This window comes from Cherax quadricarinatus, chromosome 1 (genome assembly GCF_038502225.1).
Source record: "Cherax quadricarinatus isolate ZL_2023a chromosome 1, ASM3850222v1, whole genome shotgun sequence".
NCBI lineage: Eukaryota > Metazoa > Arthropoda > Malacostraca > Decapoda > Parastacidae > Cherax > Cherax quadricarinatus.
In genome coordinates this window covers 24,115,535-24,139,178 of record NC_091292.1, presented here as the reverse complement: position 1 = coordinate 24,139,178, position 23,644 = coordinate 24,115,535, and the positions used below count along the sequence as shown (strand labels likewise).

The window sequence follows — 23,644 nt, the reverse complement described above, 5'->3', positions numbered from 1 at the left end:
TGACCAAATTATGCTCTCGCGAATTTTGATGTGTCAGCGATGTTTACGCATCAGCGATTTTGACAACATTGACTCCCATTTTAGGCCAATTACATTATTCCAGTCAACCAATTTCTTAGCTATTTCACTAGTATTACTTCTATTCTATCGATTGATCACAAGAAATCGCCAAGTCAACTGTTTCAACTACAAAATAAAGTGATCGGAAATTGGTAATTTGCCCAATTTAATGCAAAGTTCAAAATACACCAACTTCAAAACGGGGTCCAGAATAAAAAATGCAGGCACTCCTGGCACTAAACTAACATTTCCTCTATTCATTAGTTATGTTTTCAGACTTTACAAATGAATTCCATTTTGATTTTTTATTCACAATGAATTTTTATTCAAACCAAAAAATAGAAGATTTACTGTTATGCAATACAGTGGACCCCCGCATAACGATCACCTCCGAATGCGACCAATTATGTAAGTGTATTTATGTAAGCGCGCTTGTACGTGTATGTTTGGGGGTCTGAAATGGACTAATCTACTTCACAATATTCCTTATGGGAACAAATTCGGTCAGTACTGGCACCTGAACATACTTCTGGAGTGAAATAATATCGTTAACCGGGGGTCCACTGTATTGTAATAATTGTGTAAATAATATCACCACATTTGTGAACGTATATCAGACCCACCAGCTGGCGTGTATTAGACATGTGAGGTCATTTGTTTACTCTTGAACATCGGCAAAAATTTAACATTTCTGCTACTTTGAGCTCATTTTCAAGCCATTTCCAGTATTAAAACCAATCAAAATCATCTCTAGTTCTGTAATATATTTTCCATTCTATCAAATGAGGCCAAGAAATCGCAAATACAACTATAAAAAACATACAAAAAACGCTGAAAAGTTGCTGTTTTAATAAAAAACTACAGTCTCAGTTTTTTTTATCTCATTATGCACTGTGTGCTGCAGGATTTGCTTTATGTAGTGCACACATACCACATAGATGTATTTTCTCATATCTTGGCCCAACTTTACCGCTCACAGCTTATCAGAGTGAGCTGAGCTCATGGCGTAGATCTAAGGTTTGGACCCTCAACTCAAAGCCGTAGAACTACAGCACAGACCCTGAAAGGGTTAGCTAGCAAAAAGAGAAATGATCCAGTCTCCTAAATCTTAACAATGCCCTTCATTCCTTTGACACTGAACTTATTTGCTTGCCAAACTAATCCCCTTCGTTGTAGTCTAGATCATACTTCTCCTGCTGCCACAGTCTACTCCATTTTCTGCACTTCTTGTCCTCTCCAATACTTTGGAGAAACTGGCCACTTTCTTTCTGACACACTTAAAGAGCACAAAGGATGTGTTAGCCTTGCTGACACAAATACAGCCCCTCCTCACTTAATGGTGGAGTTTCATTCCTAGGACCACATCGGTAAACGAATTTGTTGCAAAGTGAGGAGCATACTAAAATGATAGTGGGTTTGTGTCAACTATCTTTGATATTGCTTTAATGTCACTTGCACCATTTATAACATTTCTGGTATATTTTTAAATGTTTATACAGTAGTGTACTGTATATTGTAATACACAGAGTAGAGGAAATCAGCTCTAATATACATACATTATTTAGGTAAGTCCGAGGTGTCGGTAAACGAGAACGTCACTAAGTAAGGAGAGGCTGTAATGCTCTTTTCTGTCATGTAAGAGATCAGAGTCATCCTACTGACTGGTCCTCTGCCACAACAGTCTACCCATTTTCTAGCCTTCATAGATGCCGTCTTGTTGAATCATCCATTATACACAATTCTTCTAATGTGAAGCTTAGTCCTGGCTTTGCCTCTGCCATTCTTTCTCATTACACTGTCAAATGCTCCATATTTCAAAACACTTGTGACTTGACCTGATCTTCATCTCTTTATCTCTTTGTCTTTCCTATAATTTCATTGCCTTTCCTGTCTTCTGCCTAGGTGGGTTCTGTCTTATGGGGTTTTTGGCCCACTGGTATTTTGTCCTACCCTTGTGGGTCACTGGCTCTCCTGCAGTGTTCCTCTTTTCTCTTTTTCTTAGCCTACCATTACTACTGCTACCAGTACCCAGTACTACTACTACTACCACCAGTGCCCAGTACTACTACTACTACCAGTACCCAGTACTACCACTACTACCAGTGCCCAGTACTACTACTGCTGCTACCATTACCAAGTGCTACTACTACTACTACTGCTGCTACCAGTACCCAGTACTACTACTACTACCAGTATCACTACTACTACCAGTATTACTACTACTACTACCAATACTACTACTATTACTACTACCAATATTATTACTACCAGTACTACTACTACTGCTACTACAAGTATAACTACTACTACTACTACTATTGCTCTACTGCTCCCTTCCCCACTCCCATATCATATATACTGGCTCCCTTCTCCACCCCCCTATCAAATATACTGGCTCCCTTCCCATCACACTTCCGTGTGACTAGTTAATGGTCCCTGTCAGACTGAAACATCATCATAAGTTTCAAGTCTCCTACATGCAGGTCATTTGTGTATTGTTCCCATCAAGGTCTTCTGCCTATTTATTCTTCACGAGGTAACATTTATGAAGGGAAGGGTTGCAGGTAAAATAATTAGCCAGACTTAAGTCTTGGAGGTGGGAATTACAGTGTCTAAACTCTAAAGGAGGGGCAACGATGTTGAAGTTCGGAAGATCTTTTAAATTATGAACGATGTTGCAGTTCAGAAGGCCTTTCAAACTATGAACAATGCTGCAGTTTGGAAGGCTTTTTAAACTATGATATCAGCACACCACTGAAAAGACAGCAATTGAATGAATGACCATGAATGTGTTTCCTCATGCTTTGGAGTCTCCCCTACAAGTGGCACACACACACACTACCATGACTAGTAATTTCCCCTCACTTTCATTTACTTATCAAAAACAGCTGTATATGACTAAATGCAGTATAATCTGCCACTAAAGGCACCAGAAGGCAAAAATTGGAAAGGTAGCGAGGTACAAGGTGAGAAAAATATGGTCATGTGGTGGATGGGGGCCAGGATGATGCTTCTTCATGCCACTATTTGAGCTCAGCTGCTGACTGTGGCAGAAACACAATAACCTCACAAATTTCATGCTTTAATACTAGATCACATATCAGAAATGTCTGTTCAACTTTTGTGGGTTATAATCTATTCATAAAGGGACACTAATGTCCTTAGTTGAGTGAGAAAAGACAGTGCCACACCAGTTAACATAACAGTGTTAGAAATAACAATATAATTTAGCTTAGTCCAATTCAACCCATCTTAGATCAGCCTAAATATTTTGATAATTATTTAACATCAGTGAAGAATATCTATGTTGTGATGTTCAAACTGATTTTTGCAGTTCTTGTAGCAATGATTTTACTTTCTACTTATTTGACAAATTGTTTGGCAAAATTGCAAACAATTACTAATGAAGCATGTCATATACATATGCAGGGTATGTATGAATATATATAATCGAATGAATTTAAGTAAAACAAGCTGTTGAAGTGTGAGCAGCGTAATATTTTGTGAAGGGATTCAGGGAAACCAGTCAGCTGGACTTGAGTCCTGGAGGCCGGAAGTACAATGCCTGCACTTTAAAGGAAGGGGGTTGGGATACTGGCTGTTTGGAGTGATATCTAAATTGTCATATCTGGGCACCTCTGCAAAGACAGCGATTATGAGTGAATGATGGTGAAAGTGTTTCTTTTCTGCGTCACCCTGCCTCGGTGGAAGACAGCTGAGATTTAACAGAATCATAAAAATAAATATTGTCAACAACTATGTGGGCAAGGCCCACCATCCAGCAAATGACAGATATATGAACCACTTTTGCACCAGCGTAGAAAAGATTTCTAATGATGTCTACTTAATCAGTTGTAACAGACTGCTACTATTATCTGAAATCACTTTTTAAAGAAATCCCTATGCCACTCAGGCTACTGGTAACATTTGGCATACACTTAATCCCCTATATGGTGTATGAAAAATGAGATTTCATACTAATCATAAAAGTGACAAACTACGAGCAGAGGTGATGTAGGCTCCAACCACTGACTCCAAGATTACCAATGACACTGCTTTGTTTTAGTGTGTGTGTGTGTGTGTGTGTGTGTGTGTGTGTGTGTGTGTGTGTGTGTGTGTGTGTGTGTGTGTGTGAGCATGTGTGTGCGTGTGTGTGCGTGTGTGCGTGTGTGCATATGTGCATGTGTGCGTGTGTGTGTGTGTGTGTGTGTGTGTGTGTGTGTGTGTGTGTGTGTGTGTGTGTGTGTGTGTGTGTGTGTGTGTGAGCGTGTGTGAGCGTGTGTGAGCGTGTGTGAGCGTGTGTGAGCGTGTGTGAGCGTGTGTGTGCGTGTGTGTGTGCGTGTGTGCATATGTGCATATGTGCATGTGTGCATGTGTGTGTGTGTGCATATGTGCATATGTGCATATGTGCATGTGTGCATGTGTGTGTGTGTGTGTGTGTGTGTGTGTGTGTGTGTGTGTGTGTGTGTGTGTGTGTGTGTGTGTGTGTGTGTGTGTGTGTGTGTGTGTGTGTGTGTGTGTGTACAGTGGTGCCTCGAGATACGAACTTATTTTGTTCCAGAAGGCTGTTCGAGTGCCAATACCGAACGAATTTGTTCCCGTAAGGAAAAATTAAAATTAGATTAATCCATTTCAAACCCCCAAAAATACACTTACAAAAGCACTTACATAAATACACTTACATAACTGTTCGAGTTTTGAGCTGTTCGTATCCTGAGGTACCACTGTATGTGTATGGGAGACGGCCGACTTGGAGAAGAAAAAAAAAAAAAAAAAAAAATTATATATATATATATATATATATATATATATATATATATATATATATATATATATATATATATATATATATATATATATATATATATATGGGAGACGGCCGACTTGTTGAAAAATATATATATATATATATATATATATATATATATATATATATATATATATATATATATATATATATATATATATATATATATATATATTTATATATATATATATATATATATATATATATATATATATATATATATATATATATATATATATATATATATATATATATATATATATATATATATATATATATATATATATATATATGCAAGCGTGCATGAGCGTGTTAGATAGGAGTGAATGGAGACGAATGATACTTGGGACCTGACGATCTGTTGGAGTGCGAGCAGGGTAATATTTAGTGAAGGGATTCAGGGAAACCAGTTATTTTCTTATAGTCGGACTTGAGTCCTGGAAATGGGAAGTACAATGCCTGCACTTTAAAGGAAGGGTTTGGGATATTGGCAGTTTGGAGGGATATGTTGTGTATCTTTATACGTATATGCTTCTAAACTGTTGTGTTCTGAGCACCTCTGCAAAAACAGTGATAATGTGTGAGTGTGGTGAAAGTGTTGAATGATGATGAAAGTATTTTCTTTTTGGGGATTTTCTTTCTTTTTTGGGTCACCCTGCCTCGGTGGGAGACAGCCGACTTGTTGGAAAAAAAAAAAAAAAAAAATAAATATATATATACATATATATATATATACATATATATATACATATATATATATATACATATATATATACATATATATATATACATATATATATACATATATATATACATATACAGTGGACCCCCGCATAACGATTACCTCCGAATGCGACAAATTATGTAAGTGTATTTATGTGAGTGAGTTTGTACGTGTATGTATGGGGGTCTGAAATGGACTAATCTACTTCACAATATTTCTTATGGGAACAAATTCGGTCAGTACTGGCACCTGAACATACTTCTGGAGTGAAAAAATATCGTTAACCGGGGGTCCACTGTATATACATACATATACATACATATATATATACATACATATATATATACATACATATATATATACATACATATATATATATACATACATATATATATATACATACATACATACATACATACATATACAGCAGGGCCCCGCTTTACGGCGTTTCACTTTATGGCGTTCTGCTAATACGGTCATTTCAAATTATGACCAAAACTCGCTATACGGCTCCCCCCACCTGACTTTCTAATACGGTCACCGCGCCCCACCTTGTTTGTTTACATTCTTCGTGAGCTCAGTAAGCACTAAGTCTCTCCATTTTGTCTGGAAACTCCAAAATTTCAAATGTTTTTAAAAGTTATTTCATATTTTATATATACTCTGATAATTATACTTATGTATACCTGTACTTAAATAAACTTACATACTGTGCTGGCATGCAGGTACACATTAAAATCAGTAAGAGTGTCTTATGTCTCCAGACGTCATATTAGTAATGATAATAATAATCGAGTCTCATTTAAATGTCGTATATTACGTTAAATACACATTTTCATTAATCCATCTATGATATTTTTTCAAAATTATATAATAAACACGATACATAACATAAAAAGATGATAAATACACCCCACAATAGAATAAATAAACATAAATATGAGATGTGGTAGCAGACGACTTGCACAAGTGACGCCATATTAGAAATGATAATAATAATAATAATAATAATCACCGAGTCTCATTAAATGTTGTACATTACGTTAATATACACATTTTCATTAATCCATCCATGATATTTTTTTCAAAATTATATAATAAACACGATACATAACATAAAAAGATGATAAATACACCTCACAATAGAATAAATAAACATAAATATGAGATGTGGTAGCCAGATAACTTGTACAAGTGATGCCAAGAATAACATTTTCTCTAATCTAACATAAGAGAAAATATGTTACTGGGGGTAACCGTAGAAAATTATTCCTTTCGTATGTATGTAAGTAAGTTTATTCAGGTATACACAAATACAGTTACATAGATTATCATACATAACAACATATGTGTAGAGAACCTAGGATAACCCAAAAAAGTCAGAGTGACTTATTTCCATTGCCTTCACTCAGAGCATCATTTCTTCTCAAAATGATGTTACATGAGAATAGGAGTGTTCTTTATTTATTCTACCGTATCAATGTAGAGACAACCTGTACACAATGTAACTTGTACACAAACCAGACGTGTACACTTCGTTTACAAAACTTACCTTCGCCTGGTTTGTTTACATAACTCTGCGCCTGTCCTCTCTCATGCACTCATTCTTTCTCTCTCTCATTTATTCGTTTTATCTCATTTACTTACTCCTGACCCTACATTAAGACTACAAATATTTTAAGGTAAGTAATGAGTGAACTGTATATACATTTTATGGCTCTGGGATGCTTAAATGTAATAGAATATTATGTGTAGGTGGGGTGGCCTGGTATGGTAGCCCGGCTGACTACCATACATACCACATTTGATTTTTTACAATAAATACTACTCATCTCACCCTATATTTTAAGGTAAGTAATGAGTGAACTGTATATACATTTTATCGCTCTGGGATGCTTAAATATCATAGAATTGTATGTGTGGGTGGGGTGGCCTGGTATGGTAGCCTGGCTGACTACCATACATACCACACTTGATTTCTTACAATAAATACTACTTGTCTCACCCTAGACTAAGACTATAAATATTTTAAGGTAAGTAATGAGTGCACTATGTGTGTACTGTACTTTTTTATTGTTTTTTGATGCCTGGTTCTATTGCTAACTTAATATATGTTAGTGTAAACTTGTTATCTAGTGTTTGTATGCATTTGTAAGTGGAAAAAAAGGGCGTTCCACTTTACGGCGGTTTCCGCTTTACGGCGGTAGCCTGGAACCTAACCAGCCGTATAATTGGGGCCCTCCTGTATATATATATATATAATATATAATACATATATATATATATATATAAATGCATATAAATGCCAGATAACAAGTTTACACAAACATATAATAACGTAGCAATAGAAGTAGGCATTAAAAGCAACAAAAAGTAAAACACACACACAGTACACCCATTACTTACCTTAAAATATTTGTAGTCTTAATGTAGGGTGAGAGGTGAGTCGTATTCATTTGTAGGAAGTCAGGTGTGGGAGGTATGGTAGCCAGCCGAGTCAGCCCACCCATCCCACTCACACGTAATATACTACAACATTTAAAGCGCCCCAGACCAATAAAATACATATACAGTACATTCATTAATTACCTTAAAATATATGTAGTCTTAATGTAGGGTTAGAGGTGAGTAAACGAGATAAAACGAATAAACGAGAGAGAGAGAGAGAGAGAGAGAGAGAGAGAGATAAAGAGATAGAGATAGAGAGAGATAGAGAGAGAGAGAGAGAGAGAGATAGACAGATAGGGAGAGATATAGAGAGAGATATAGAGAGAGATATAGATAGAGATAGAGATATAGATAGAGAGAGATAGAGAGATATAGAGATAGAGATAGAGAGAGATAGAGATAGAGAGAGATAGAGATAGAGAGATAGGGAGAGATATAGAGAGAGATATAGAGAGAGATATAGATAGAGAGAGATATAGATAGAGAGAGATAGAGATAGAGAGAGATAGAGAGATAAAGAGAGAGATAGATATGCAGAGTATGTAAACAACAGATGCATCTGGTTTTGGTATACCATAATACAAACATTTTACATTGTATACAAGTTATCTCTGTGTTGATACAGTAGAATAAACAAAGAGGAACACTCCCATTCTCATGTAACACCATTTTTAGAAGAAATGACACCCTGAGTGAAGGCATACGATAGCAAAAATTTTCTAGCTACCCCCAGTAATATAATAGTGTACACATTTTCTCTGATGGTGGACTAGAGAAAATGTTATTCTTGCCATCACTCCTACTAGTAGCCTGGCTACCACATCTCATATTGATGTTAATTTATTCTACTGAGGGGTGTATTTATCATGTTTATGTTACGTAGCATGTATATTATATAATTTTGAAAAAATATCGTAGATAGATTAGTGGAAATGTCTATATTAACATAATATATGACATTTAATGCGCCCAAGAGATTATTATTATTATTAATATGGCGTCAAGAGTAGAGAGCCTTTTAGTAATTTTAATGTGTATCTGCATGCCAGCACACTGTGTAAGTATATTCAGATACGGGTACAGATAAGTATAATTATCTGAGTAAATACAAAATATACAATAACTTTAAAACACTTGAAATTTGGAAAGTTTCCAGACATAATAGAGATGTGCTCATGGAGAATGTAAACAAACCAGGTGGGGCGCGCCATATTAGAAAGACGGGGGAGCCATATAGCGAGTTTTGGTCATAATCTGAAATTGCCGTAAAGCAGGGCCCTAGAGCTGTAGAGAGAGAGAGAGAGAGAGAGAGAGAGAGTGTGTGTGTGTGTGTGTGTGTGTGTGTGTGTGTGTGTGTGTGTGTGTGTGTGTGAGTGTGTGTGTGAGTGTGTGAGTGTGTGAGTGTGTGAGTGTGTGTGCAAGTGTGTGTGCAAGTGTGTGTGCAAGTGTGTGTGCAAGTGTGTGTGCAAGTGTGTGTGCAAGTGTGTGTGCAAGTGTGTGTGCGAGTGTGTGTGCGAGTGTGTGTGCGAGTGTGTGTGCGTGTGTGCGCGTGTGTGCACGTGTGTGTGTGCGCGTGTGTGTGTGCGTGCGCGTGCATGGGTGCGTGCGTGCGCGTACGTGTATGTGTGTGTGTGTGTGTGTGTGTGTGTGTGTGTGTGTGTGTGTGTGTGTGTGTGTGTGTGTGTGTGTGTGTGTGTGTGTGTGTGTGTGTGTGTGTAAAATTACTATTTTTCATTTGTAGCACCCCACTTCCACTTCAAGAATTTGAGCTCCCTCTGACATTTTTACCAGTTCGACAATCAAGTGAGGCTGATAAAAATGTGAGCAAAGATTCAAATCCTTCTCATGGTAGTTAGGTTATAAACTGCAAACTAGAATCAGTAGTCCAGTTGAATCTTCATACATATTCATAGTAATAAATATTAAAATATACAAAGAAAAACAAGAGTCTTAACAACAGGCTTTAATAATGATATCTTACCAAAATTTAAACCTTTCAGACATAATGGTTACAAATCAGTAAGTTACATGTGAAAAAGATCAACAAAGCCTTCCTAATGCATTTCTTCAAGTACAGAGTACTAGTTGAAATATTTGATATTTTTGATGAATTTACTAAATTTTGTGTTTAGCTGGCAAGTATGCTAGCCTGACTGATATTCAAAGAATTATATATAGTATATACAAATTTTATTACTTAAAATAAAAAGTAAATTTGCAAATGAAATTTCTGTATATACAGAAACTAACCAAGTAGAGTGTCAGAAATATTAAGTCAAAATGAGAGCACAAAGTGAAAAAAAATGCAAACATATAATTAACTACAAAAATTAAAAATAAAAAAAAAAAGATATATATATGAATACTGAGTTCATAACCAGCTCAACAGTGTGTGTGTGACTTAAGGTGCAGCTGCTGATACAATCAACTGCAATATCAACATAACATTAAAACAGATTTAATCTCAGCAATAAAAAATGAAGTTTGATATTTATGAATGTTTACTATTTACATAAATAAAAACATTACAAAGTATTTTCCATCTGCTTCTGTTAAGTGAGTACATTTTTTCAGTTCACAGGATGCATCATACAACCATAACTAACTGCTCCAAAATACAAAACATTAGTTGCTATCAATACTGATATTGACATAACCAAACTTACAGTGTTGTCGAGATGATGGGATGAAAATTATGTTGAAGAAATTTCCAGCAAATAACAGAGCAACCTTACCACTGAGAAGTAATACTATTACCTGAAAGTATAGTGAAAAATCTGAATCCATTTCCAGTTTACAGGGTGCAGATATTATAAAGGAGAGAGACTCCAACACTTCAAAATTTTGACTTGGTTCACATACTTACACAATACATTTTCATATTTACATCAAGCCTCTGTGTAATGCATAAAATTATTATGATCATTATCAAATAGAAGAATCAGCATGTAGGAAAGGGCATTGTAGCTAAACTATTTATAAAATATTGTGGAGCAGATTCTTTTCTGTAATGGTTTGTACTAATGTGGGAATACTATCTTTATCCTAACATTTTTTATCCTTGTCAAGGCACAATTTAAACTTTTTATCTAAGATTTCTTTTGTTAGCTCTTCTCGAATAACCAGTTTGAGCTCTTCAATAATTTTTTCCATTACAAGATTAACTGTTACATTTTCATGACAACTGGAACTTTCAAGGTCAAACATATCTGATATTTTTTCCTCACTTGTCTCCATAGGCATAGCCTCACTCGTTAATTCTAACTCAGAGTCCAGTGAACTTTTCACAATATTGCCCTTAGAATCAATAATTTTATAGGGATGCATACGATTAATACTTTTCAAAATAAGCTCTGCTTTCAAACTACCCTCTTTTAGCAACAAAGGTTCTGTTAAAGAACTCCTGTAGTTTGGAGGAGGAACTGTGGGAAGGTTTTTCGGAAGTGGTGGCATTCCCTTGAGTGGGGAAATCGACAATAAAATTTGTCCATTTAGAGGAGTCTCAGTATTTTGAGTGCTAGTATTAGAATTTACAAAATCAACACTGGACAACTTAGATGCCTTTCTTGCCTTGAGGGTTTCCTTATGCCAATAAAGGTACATATGTCTAGACAAGTAAGGAGATGGGGTAGGAGACAGTGGTCTCTCAAGCTCTTCCTGTTCTTTCTCCGAAACTGTGTTTGGTGATAGTAACTGAGTCAAAGACTTCTTATGCTTTTTAGAAGCATCTTCCTCTACTGTCCCAAACATAATCTTCAATCTAGTATCTAAATTTGGTCTAGCTGGGGAATCAGTTGGAGTCTTGTTAATTTTTGAAGAAAATGACACATCTTTAGAGAAAGAAACTTTTTTCTTTTTGTTTTCATTTCTGATTCTTTCTGGGGTTTTCAATGAACTGGAGAAACTATCAGAAGAGTTTAACTTATTTGGCTGCCTCACATATTTATTGATAAGAGAGTCTTCTGGACTTTCTTCTCTTGATGGAGAACCAAGACTTGAGGCTGGAGAAAATGTAGCATCTTCGGGATCATATGGTTCCTCCTCGACTGCTGCTTGACACACATGGGAAGAAATAGGTAGATGAACAGTATCTGAGGGAGGAAGTGGAGGTGGGGGAGGTGTGGAAGCTTGAACACTGCTATATGAGACAACAATAGGTGCCCCTGAAACACAAGGAATCCTATTATTACTGTTATTAGCAGAGGGGACGGCAGCAGGCTTCACGGAGGGACGAGATGAAACAATACTTGGGATGGGTTTAGCTTGTTCAATATCTTGAGTATCAGAAAATAATCTTTTGGTTCCAGAATGTTTTGAGGTGCTTGGAGCTCCTGATTGTGTTGAATTTGATGACTTGGTAACCGATACACTTTTCGAAAATTTTGGAGGTGCAGAGGGCAAAGAGGATTTCTTGACAGGGCTAGATGGAGGTGGGTCATTTGGCGGAGGAGGTTTTGAAGGTTCAACCTTTGGTGAAGGTGGCAGAGGAGGTAGAGGAGGAAGTGGGGGTTGTACCGTAAAATTATTGGGAGGAAGAGGTGGTGGTCGTGATGTTTGTGTGCCAGGGAGTGGTGGTGGTGCACAGAGTCTAGACTGTGTTGGTCTTGGACCTCTGGGTAATGGAGGATGCATAGTGGATTCTACCTTTTGCATACCATGACAAAGAGGAGGACGAGCTTTAACCTCGGTAGGAGGTGGAACTGAATATGGGTTACTTGGTGGCATGGTCAAATTGGATAGATGAGGATGAGGACCCTGATGAGGCATGGGTAAGTGTGAATGAGGTGGAGGTAGAATAGGGGAATGTGTAATAGGAGGGGGAGGATGTAATATAGGGCCAGGTGGTGGCAAACGCTGTATAGGAGGCGCATGGGACACATCAGGAATAGATGGCCTACATAAAACTGGTGCTCCAGCAAACTGAGGAGCTGGCTGCCCTTGAATAATAATACCCATTCCTGGGAAAGGTGGGCCCCTGGCAAACCCATGCCTGTAATCAAAGGTTTCATGGCTGGGTCTTCTGTGGCCCAGACGATCCTGATTATTTATGCTCACACTTTTCAAGAAGTTGCCGACACCAACTGGACGCCCATCTGTTCCCATGAAATCGTTCCTGCCCATGTGCATGTCATCCGACATTTTAGGGGCTTAGCAGTGGATGACACCAGTGGCTGCAGCACCAGTTTGATCTGAAAAAAAAAAAATTGCATTAAAAGAAACTTGACACATTACATACTACATTATGGTAAAAAGTACTGTTAACTTGACCGAAAACTTGCTACAACTCAGCTGGTGTAAGATTCATCTGTAAAAACCTGCATTTGTGGTTTACCTTTGATATACCTCTGAAGAACTGCAAGAGTTTCACTACTCTCAGTGTCCGGCCATGGGTCAGGCTCGTCTGGTGTTTGCCTGGTCAACCAGGCTTTTGCTGCTGGAGGCCCGCTGCCCCACAAATCCATCACAGCCTGGTTGATCTGGCACCTGATGAAGACACTTGTCTAGATTCCTCTTGAAGGCTTCTACACTTGTTCCAGCTGTGTTTCTGATATCTTCAGGTAAGATATTGAATAGTTTGGGCCCCAAATGTTGATACAGTGTTCCCTTATTGTTCTCACCACACCCTTACTCCTCACTGGATTTATTTTGCACTTCCTCCCATATCTCTCACTCCAGTATGTTGTCATGGCAGTGTGCAGATTTGGGACCAGGTTTTCCAGCACTTTCCAGGTACAGTGGACCTTCGGTTAACGACATTAATCCGTTCCAGAGAGCTGGTCTTTAACAGATTCTACCGTTATCCAAATTAATTTTCCCCATAAGAAATAATGGAAATCCAATTAATCCATTCCAAACACCCAAAACTATTAAACAAAATCATTTTTTACATGAAATATACATTTCCCTACACAGAAAACAATGAGACATGCAGAATAAATACATTAATAATTAATAAAATGACACTTACCTTTATTGAAGAAGTATTTGATGAGTGATGAGATGGGAGGAGGGCAGAGGATGGAGTTTACAATTGTTTGGAAGGGGAATCCCCTTCCATAAGGACTTTAGGTACCAAGTCCTTACCCAGGGTCACTTCCCTTCTTTGTTTTTTAATGTCACAAATTTTTCCATCTTACTCCACATTGCACAAATCTCCATTACTACCACCCTCTACCACCATCACGACCACTACCACCCTCTACCACCATCACAACCACTACCACCCTCTACCACCATCACAACCACTACCACCCTCTACCACCATCACTACCACCCTCTACCACCATCACAACCACTACCACCCTCTATCACCATCACAACCTCTACCACCATCACTACCACCCTCTACCATCGCAATTGATAGAAGATGTTGAGAGACTGTTATTGGTGTGGATAAACAAAAAACAGATAGCAGGAGATAGCATCTCTCAAGCAATCATATGTGAAAAGGCTAGGAAGTTGCATGAGGATTTAATTAGAAAAATGCCTGCAACTAGTGGTGATGTGAGTGAATTTAAGGCCAGCAAAGGTTGGTTTCAGAGATTTAAGAATCGTAGTGGCATACATAGTGTGATAAGGCATGGTGAGGCTGCCAGTTCGGACCAAAAAGCGGCTGAAAAATATGTGAAGGAATTCAAGGATTACATAGACAGTGAAGAATTTAAACCTGAACAAGTGTTTCATTGCGACGAAACAGGCCTGTTTTGGAAGAAAATGCCAAACAGGACCTACATTACTCAGAAGGAAAAGGCACTCCCAGGACATAAGCCTATGAAAGACAGGCTTACTCTCTTCATGTGTGTTAACTAGTGGTGATTGCAAAGTGAAGCCTTTATTGGTGTATCACTCTGAAACTCCCAGAGTGTTCAGGAGAAACAATGTCCTCAAGGCTAATTTGTGTGTGATGTGGAGGGCAAACACTAAGGCATGGGTCACTAGAGACCTTTTCTATGACTGGTTACACCATGCATTTGCCCCCACTGTGAAAAATTACCTCCTGGAAAATAAATTGGACCTAAAGTGCCTCCTGGTATTAGACAATGCTCCTGGTCATCCTTCAGACTTGGCAGAATGACTTTCTGGGGACATGAGCTTCATTAAGGTCAAGTTTTTGCCTCCTAATACCACTCCTCTCCTGCAGCCCATGGACCAGCAGGTCATTTCAAACTTCAAAAAACCCTACACAAAAGCGATGTTTCAAAAGTGCTTTGTAGTGACCACAGAAACTCAATCGACTCGAAGAGAGTTTTGGAGAGATCACTTTAATATCCTCAATTGAGTAAACATTATAGGTAAGGCTTGGGAGGGAGTGACTAAGAGGACCTTGAACAATGCTTGGAAGAAACTGTGGCCAGAATGTGTAGACAAAAGGGATTTTGAAGGATTTGAGGCTAACCTTGAGAAGTGTATGCCAGTTGTGGAATCAATTGTGGCATTGGGGAAGTCCTTGGGGTTGGAAGTTAGTGGGGAGGATGTGGAAGAGTTGGTGGAGGAGGACAATGACGAACTAACCACTGATGAGCTGCAAGATCATCTTCAACAGCAAGAGGCCACACCTGAGGAAACTCCTTCAGAAATTGAAAAAGTTGCCTACCTCAAAGAAATGGAAATGTGTGCTAAGTGGCTTGAAGTGCAAACCTTTTCTGATGAAAATCACCCTCACATAGCTATTGCAAGCCGTGCTGGTGACTATTACAATGACAATGTTGTGAACCACTTTAGAAAAGTCATAAAGGAACAGGAGGTACCGGCCTCTATGGACAGATATGTTGTGCGACAGAGGTCCAGTGACTCTCAAGCTGGTCCTAGTGGCATTAAAAGAAGAAGGGAAGTAACCCCGGAAAAGGACTTGCTACCTCAAGTCCTAATGGAAGGGGATTCCCCTTCTAAACATTAACAACTTACACACTCTCCCCTCCTCCCATCCCATCAATCATCACCAGATCTTCAATAAAGGTAAGTGTCAGTTTGTGTGTATTAAAATTAATATTTCATGTGGTAAAAAAAATTTTTTTTCATACTTTGTGGTGTCTTGCACGGATTAATTTGATTTCCATTATTTCTTATGGGGAAAATTAATTCACCTTACGATAATTTCGGCATACAATGAGCTCTCAGGAACAGATTAATATCGTAAGGTGGGGGTCCACTGTATATGCACTTCATGGTTTGCACACGCCTATTTTCCATGCTCTGTCCCCTCTGGGACTATCAGAGAAACGCAAATTTGACAAAGCTCAAACACACGCAACTTCTTCACCCCAACTCTGCCACAAACAACCTTGCTAACCTTCCTATGTACAGAAATACAGTAAACCCTCCACATAACAGACTTTGAAAATAGGAAACGAAATCTGTTGAGTCAATCAATTTGATAAAAGCGGACAAAGGCCACGGGTTACAGAATTGTCTATTACTGTTACAATCGTGGTAAAATAATCCCTTCTCTATCCACTTAATTTGCCCAAAATGCTCTGCATAACATGGGGGTTTCTATATATCAGTATGTCACTGATGTCAGCTAGGTCTGTATTTGTTGTACATGTACAGTGGACCCCCGGATTAAGTCGTCATTGGAATAACTAATATGTATTCAGAATAAGTAACATTTTTTCGTCAAAATATTTGTCACTGAACTCGGTATAAGTCATTCATGTCGGGGCTGCTCAGGCCCTGACACTCCATGTACAGCCAGTGTGCCGTTGTTTACCAGCCAGTGAGGATGATTCCACGCGTTCATACGATACATTTTGTATCATTCCATTCTTTTTAGTGCTTGTAACTGCTAAATAAGCCACCAGGTGCCCAAAGAAAGCTTCTAGTGCCAGCCAGCCCTTTGGTAAAGGGCTGAGAGAAAGGGGAGAATGTGCCTTTTTCAGTGATTCTGTAATATGTGCAATACTTAAGCAGCAGGAGTCTATAAAGGCTATAGTGCCAGCCAGCGATAAAGTGTGGCATTAAGAGTGTAGCAAGTAAGTTAAGAAATTAATCAGTAGAAAAAGAACAGCACGAAACTGACTCCTCCATTGTTGTTGGAGGTATACAGGGCTACCGACTAACTTCCAGTGGCCCTTATACACCCAACAACAATCAACACACCACCACTCGTAACATTCTTAATGCCATATTTTATTCATTCTAGAGTATATATCATGTTTCTTTGTTATTAATATTGTTTATTATGTCATATCAGATGAATTGTGCTAGATAAATAAGCCGTAGAGCTGGTATTAGTGTCATATTGAAGGACTATCTTGTCCTGTCTCCCAACACAATTCCTAACATATGCCAGAAACAGACCTGTCTGGAACACTTTTTTGAGCGACTGGGGTCCAGTGACTCTCAAGCTGGTCCTAGCGGCATTAAAAAACAAAGGAGGGAAGAAACCCAGGATAAGGACTTGGTAAACTCCTCCATCCTCTCCCTCCTCCCGTTTTCCATACATCACCATGTCTTCAATAAAGTGTGATGTTATTATTGTTTTATTCTTCATTTATCATTGTTTTCTGTGTAGGTAAATATATATTTCATGTAGAAAACATTTTTTTAATACTTTTGGGTGTCCAAAACGGATTAATTGGATTTCCATTATTTCTTATGGGGAAAATTAATTCAGAATAAGTCAGATTAGGGATAAATCACTCTCTCTGAAACTGAATAATTATGTAATCTGGGGGTCCACTGTACTTGTAGAAGTAAATACAATGGACCGTCATTTAGCACGAGTTTATCTGGCACGATTTGGGTATAGCACGATTGAAGAATTGTGGCACAATTTTATGTAACACTTCGTAAAATTAATTTAACACGGTTCAGTTTGCGGGAAGGAAAAAAAACTTCCTTTTTCCTCAAGTGGCCGCCTTGTTGTGGATCAGTGGGGAAGGCCTCCTGCCGTCTCCAGCCCCTCCCCCCCGGACACCACTCCACCATCCCAGCATTCATACTTCATACGTGTCCAGTCCAACTACTCTGCTGCAAGTTTGTCATTGTGAATTGTGTTTTGATCTTTTAAATACTATATCTTGTATCTGCCAAGCAATCATGACACCCAGTAGGCATACCAGTGTTGCTCAAAGTGGCAAGAAAAGATATAAGCATTTATGTCTTAGAATTAATGAAATAAACAAAGATATTAGACAAGACATAGCCTGTGGCTATACAGTGGACCCTCGCCTAACGCTATTAATCCGTTCCTGAGAGCTCAACGTTATGCGAAATTATCGTTAGGCGAGTTAATTTTCCCCATAAGAAATATTTTATTATTATTATCACACTGGCCGATTCCCACCAAGGCAGGGTGGCCCGAAAAAGAAAAACTTTCACCATCATTCACTCCATCACTGTCTTGCCAGAAGGGTGCTTTACACTACAATTTTTAAACTGCAACATTAACACCCCTCCTTCAGAGTGCAGGCACTGTACTTCCCATCTCCAGGACTCAAGTCCGGCCTGCCGGTTTCCCTGAACCCCTTCATAAATGTTACTTTGCTCACACTCCAACAGCACGTCAAGTATTAAAAACCATTTGTCTCCATTCACTCCTATCAAACACACTCACGCATGCCTGCTGGAAGTCCAAGCCCCTCGCACACAAAACCTCCTTTACCCCCTCCCTCCAACCTTTCCTAGGCCGACCCCTACCCCGCCTTCCTTCCACTACAGACTGATACACTCTTGAAGTCATTCTGTTTCGCTCCATTCTCTCTACATGTCCGAACCACCTCAACAACCCTTCCTCAGCCCTCTGGAAATCAAATTAATCCGTTCCTGACACCCCAAAGTATGAACCAAAAAAATTTTTTACCACATGAAATATTAATTTTAATACACACAAACTGAAGAAGACATGCACAGTTACATGACACTTACCTTTATTGAAGATCTGGTGATGATTGATGGGATGGGAGGAGAGGCGAGTGTGGATGATGTTAATGTTTAGAAGGGGAATCCCCTTCCATTAGGACTTGAGGTAACAAGTCCTTTTCCGGGGTTACTTCCCTTCTTCTTTTAATGCCACTAGGACCAGCTTGAGAGTCACTGGACCTCTGTCGCACAACATATCTGTCCATAGAGGCCGGTACCTTTCGTTCCTTTATGACATTCCTAAAGTATTTCACAACACTGTCAGTGTAATAGTCACCAGCATGGCTTGCAATAGCTGTGTCAGGGTGATTTTCATCAAAAAAGGTTTGCACTTTAAGCCACATTGCACACATTTCCTTAATCTTTGAAGTAGGCAACTTCCTCAATTTCTCTATCCCCTCCTCTGAAGCAGTTTCCTCAGGTGTGGCCTCTTGCTGTTGAAGATGATCTAGCAGTTCATCAGTGGTTAGTTCTTCATTGTCCTCCTCCACCAACTCTTCCACATCCTCCCCACTAACCTCCAACCCCAAGGACTTCCCCAATGCCACAATGGATTCCTCAACTGGCATAGGATTCCCAGGGTTAGACTCAAACTCTTCAAAATCCCTTTTGTCTACACATTCTGGCCACAGTTTCTTCCAAGCAGAGTTCAAGGTCCTCTTAGTCACTTCCTCCCAAGCCTTACCTATAATGTTTACACAATTGAGGATGCTAAAGTGATCTCTCCAAAACTCTCTTAGAGTCAATTAAGTTTCTGAGGTCACTACAAAGCACCTTTCAAACATCGCTTTTGTGTAGGGTTTTTTGAAGTTTGAAATGACCTGCTGGTCCATGGGCTGCAGGAGAGGAGTGGTATTAGGAGGCAAAAACTTGACCTTAATGAAGCTCATTTCCGCAGAAAGTCGCTCTGCCACGTCTGAAGGATGACCAGGAACATTGTCTAATACCAGGAGGCACTTAAGGTCTAATTTCTTTTCAATTAGGTAATTTTTCACAGTGGGGGCAAATGCATGGTGTAACCAGTCATAGAAAAAGTCCCTAGTGACCCATGCCTTACTGTTTGCCCTCCACAGCACACACAAATTAGCCTTGAGGACATTGTTTTTCCTGAACACTCTGGGAGTTTCAGAGTGATACACCAACAAAGGCTTCACTTTTCAATCACCACTAGCATTGGCACACATCAACAGAGTAAGCCTGTCTTTCATAGGCTTATGTCCTGGGAGTGCCTTTTCCTCCTCAGTAATGTAGGTCCTGTTTGGCATTTTCTTCCAAAACAGGCCTGTTTCGTCACAATTAAACACTTGTCCAGGTTTCAGTCCTTCACTGTCTATGTACTTCTTGAATTCCTGCACATATTTTTCAGCTGCTTTGTGGTCCGAACTGGCAGCTTCACCATGCCTTATCACACTATGTATGCCACTACGATTCTTAAATCTCTGAAACCAACCTTTGCTGGCCTTAAATTCACTCACATCACTAGTTGCAGGCATTTTTCTAATTAAATCGTCATGCAACTTCCTAGCCTTTTCACAAATGATCGCTTGAGAGATGCTATCTCCTGCTGTTTTTCGTTTATCCACACCAATAACAGTCTCTCAACATCATCTATCACTTGCGATCTCTGTTTCGAAAACAAAGTTGCACCTTTGGCAAGAACAGCTTCCTTGATTGCCGTTTTCTTGCCCACAATAGTAGCGATGGTTGATTGGGGTTTACTATACAACCTGGCCAGCTCCGAGACACGCACTCCACTTTCGTACTTAGCAATTATCTCTTTCTTCATATCCATAGTAATTCTCACTCTTTTTGCTGTAGGGTTGGCACTAGAAGCTTTCTTGGGGCCCATGGTGACTTATTTTGCAGGTGCTATCACTAAAAAGGCCGTGATAATATGAAATGTTCCGATTGTATGCTTGGAAGCAACCGCGGTGGCTGGCTTGTAAACACTGGCACCCACGGAACAAGTGAGGCGGGCTCAGGCCGCACGTGGACGCGTCTCGAACGAATCGCGTTGAGCGAATTTTTTAGCACTAGCCGAGGCAAAATTTTTGCGTTAAAATGTATCGCTAGGTGGATTTAACATTATGCGATGCGTTCATTAGGCGAGGGTCCACTGTAATGAAGTGTTACTTTGTACACATAAAAAGAGGTAAAAATAAGTTTGTGTGATTGACTGACTTGACTGACTGAATGACTTGACTGACTTACTGAATGACTTGACTGAATGACTTGACTGACTTACTGAATGGCTTGACTGACTTACTGAATGACTTGACTGACTTACTGAATGACTTGACTGACTTAAAACAAAATAATACATCACAACAATGAACTACAATTACATATTCGCTTTTATTTTTGCAAGATGTGGAGGCCTATAAAAAAGCTGTTTGGCTCTTTTGGGGCTCTCAGGAATGTAACCCTATTTTTCCTGTAAGTTCTTCAGTTCATCTAACATGGTTTTACCTAACACGCCATTTTTAGGACCGTAACTACCATGTCAGATGACAGTCTACTGTATTATATTATTATAATAATTATATATTATAGTATTATTACTACTACTACTTCCATCCAGAAACTAACCAAAGTGACAATTATTTCAATAGTATGTTTTCCATTCTATCAAGTGATACCAAGAAACAGCCAATAAAATCATTAAAACCGTCCTAGACAACAACTAAGAGTAAGCAATTTGTCAATAAAAAAATTTCAATTAACCCCTTAGCTGAGGCATGTGGGCAAAAAATTCTGGCAGTGTGTTTGATAAGAGTGCATTTTTCTGAATTGTATGAGACAAAAATGAGTGGAATCTGATAAAAACTTACGGTTTTATGATGTGCAGAAGTTGGTGAAAAAATTATCATTTATCGGCAACAGTGGCATAAAAGCGCCAGCAATATAGTGGACCCTCGTTTTTCATAAGCATCGGAATTAATAATTTTAGCAAATCGTAATATTTTCTCGTCAAAATATTGACTTGCGAATTGTCGTTTGACTCGTAAATAGTCATTGGTCCCAAACGCATACGAGTGGCCCAAGCGGCCCCACACACCATTCACAGTCAGTGTGCCATTGTTTATCGAGTGAGCACGATCCCAAGCATTCATACAATACATTTTGTAATATTCCATTCGTTTTAGTGCTTGCAACTGCCTAAATATTTAAAACCACCATAGGCCCAAAGAAAGCTATTAGTGCCAGCCCTTTGGTAAAGGTGACAAACACAAAAGAATTAAAGAAAGAACTCGATGCAAAGTACCAAATTGGAGGAGGAAGAGAGAGTGGAGAATGTGCCTTCTGCAGTGATTCAGTGATTCTACAATATGTACAATACTAAAGCAGAAGGTATCAATAAAGGCTATAGTGCCAGCCAGTGATAAAGTGTAGAATTAACAGTGTAGCAAGTAAGATAAGCGAGTAAGCGATAGAAAAACGACATGAAAGTAACTCTCCAATGTTGTTGGATGTGTATAGAGCCAATGAACATATGCCACCCTACTATCTTCCACCACCCTAAACCTCTGCCAGCATCTCCTCCATCAAACCCAACTAATTAAACTAACATCTCCTCCAAGATAAGTGTAAATATAAAAGTGTAAGTATAAAAGTAAATATAAGTGTAAATATAAAAGGACCCCAATGGAAATAAGTCACTCTCACTTTTTTGGGTTATCCTAGGTACTTTACACATATGCTGCTATGTATGATAATCTATGTACGTAACTGTATTTGTGTATACAGTGGAACCTCGCCTAACGATATTAATCCGTTCCTGAGAGCTCAACGTTAGGCGAAATTATTGTTAGGCGAATTAATTTTCCCAATAAGAAATAATGGAAATCAAATTAATCCGTTCCTGACACCCCAAAGTATGAAAAAAAAAATTTTTACCACATGAAATATTAATTTTAATACATGCAAACTGAAGAAGACATGCACAGTTACATGACACTTACCTTTATTGAAGATCTGGTGATGATTGATGGGATGGGAGGAGGGGAGTGTGTGGATGGTCTTAGTGTTTAGAAGGGGAATCCCCTTCCATTAGGCCTCGAGGTAGCAAGTCCTTTTCCGGGGTTACTTCCCTTCTTCTTTTAATGCCACTAGGTCCAGCTTGAGAGTCACTGGACTTCTGTCACACAACATATCTGTCCATAGAGGCCTGTACCTCTCGTTCCTTTATGACTTTCCTAAAGTGTTTCACAACATTGTCAGTGTAATAGTCACCAGCACGGCTTGCAGTAGTTGTGTCAGGGTGATTTTCATCAAAAAAGGTTTGCACTTTAAGCCACATTGCACACATTTCCTTAATCTTTGAAGTAGGCAATTTCTTCAATTTCTCTCTCCCCTCCTCCGAAGCACTTTCCTCCGGTGTGGCCTCTTGCTGTTGAAGATGATCTAGCAGCTCATCAGTGGTTAGTTCTTCATTGTCCTCCTCCACCAACTCTTCCATTTCCTCCCCACTAACCTCCAACCCCAAGGACTTCCCCAATGCCACAATGGATTCCTCAGCTGGCATACGCTTCTCAGGGTTAGCCTCACATCCTTCAAAATCCCTTTTGTCTACACATTCTGGCCACAGTTTCTTCCAAGCAGAGTTCAAGGTCCTCTTAATCACTCCCTCCCAAGCCTTAACTATAAGGTTTACACAATTGAGGATATTAAAGTGATCTCTCCAAAACTCTTAGTCAGTTGAGTTTCAGGTCACTACAAAGCACCTTTCAAACAGAGCTTTT

General features: G+C 38.9%; 2 protein-coding genes across 17 annotated transcripts in view; both read right to left on the bottom strand.

Annotated features, from left to right (window-relative positions):
- LOC138855215 (uncharacterized) overlaps nucleotides 1–13,225 on the bottom strand; it is a 247,815-nt gene extending 234,590 nt beyond the window's left edge. For 10 of the 16 annotated variants that reach the window (XR_011394488.1, XR_011394464.1, XR_011394459.1 and 7 more), the window contains exon 1: nucleotides 13,095–13,225. Coding sequence is in view for 6 of the 16 variants with exons in the window: in XM_070103617.1 (XP_069959718.1) it covers nucleotides 10,706–10,796; nucleotides 13,095–13,178 (175 nt within the window). In the remaining 10 variants the exon portion in view is untranslated. Of the gene's footprint in view, nucleotides 1–10,705; nucleotides 10,797–13,094 lie in introns of all 16 variants that reach the window. The other 6 variants (XM_070103617.1, XM_070103669.1, XM_070103450.1 and 3 more) reach the window with 1 other exon arrangement.
- LOC138855207 (uncharacterized) lies at nucleotides 10,804–13,088 on the bottom strand. Its single transcript, XM_070103305.1, has one exon. The coding sequence runs from the start codon at nucleotides 12,993–12,995 to the stop codon at nucleotides 11,085–11,087; it is 1,911 nt and encodes a 636-aa protein (XP_069959406.1). The 5' UTR covers nucleotides 12,996–13,088; the 3' UTR covers nucleotides 10,804–11,084.
- Nucleotides 13,226–23,644: the final 10,419 nt, after the last annotated feature.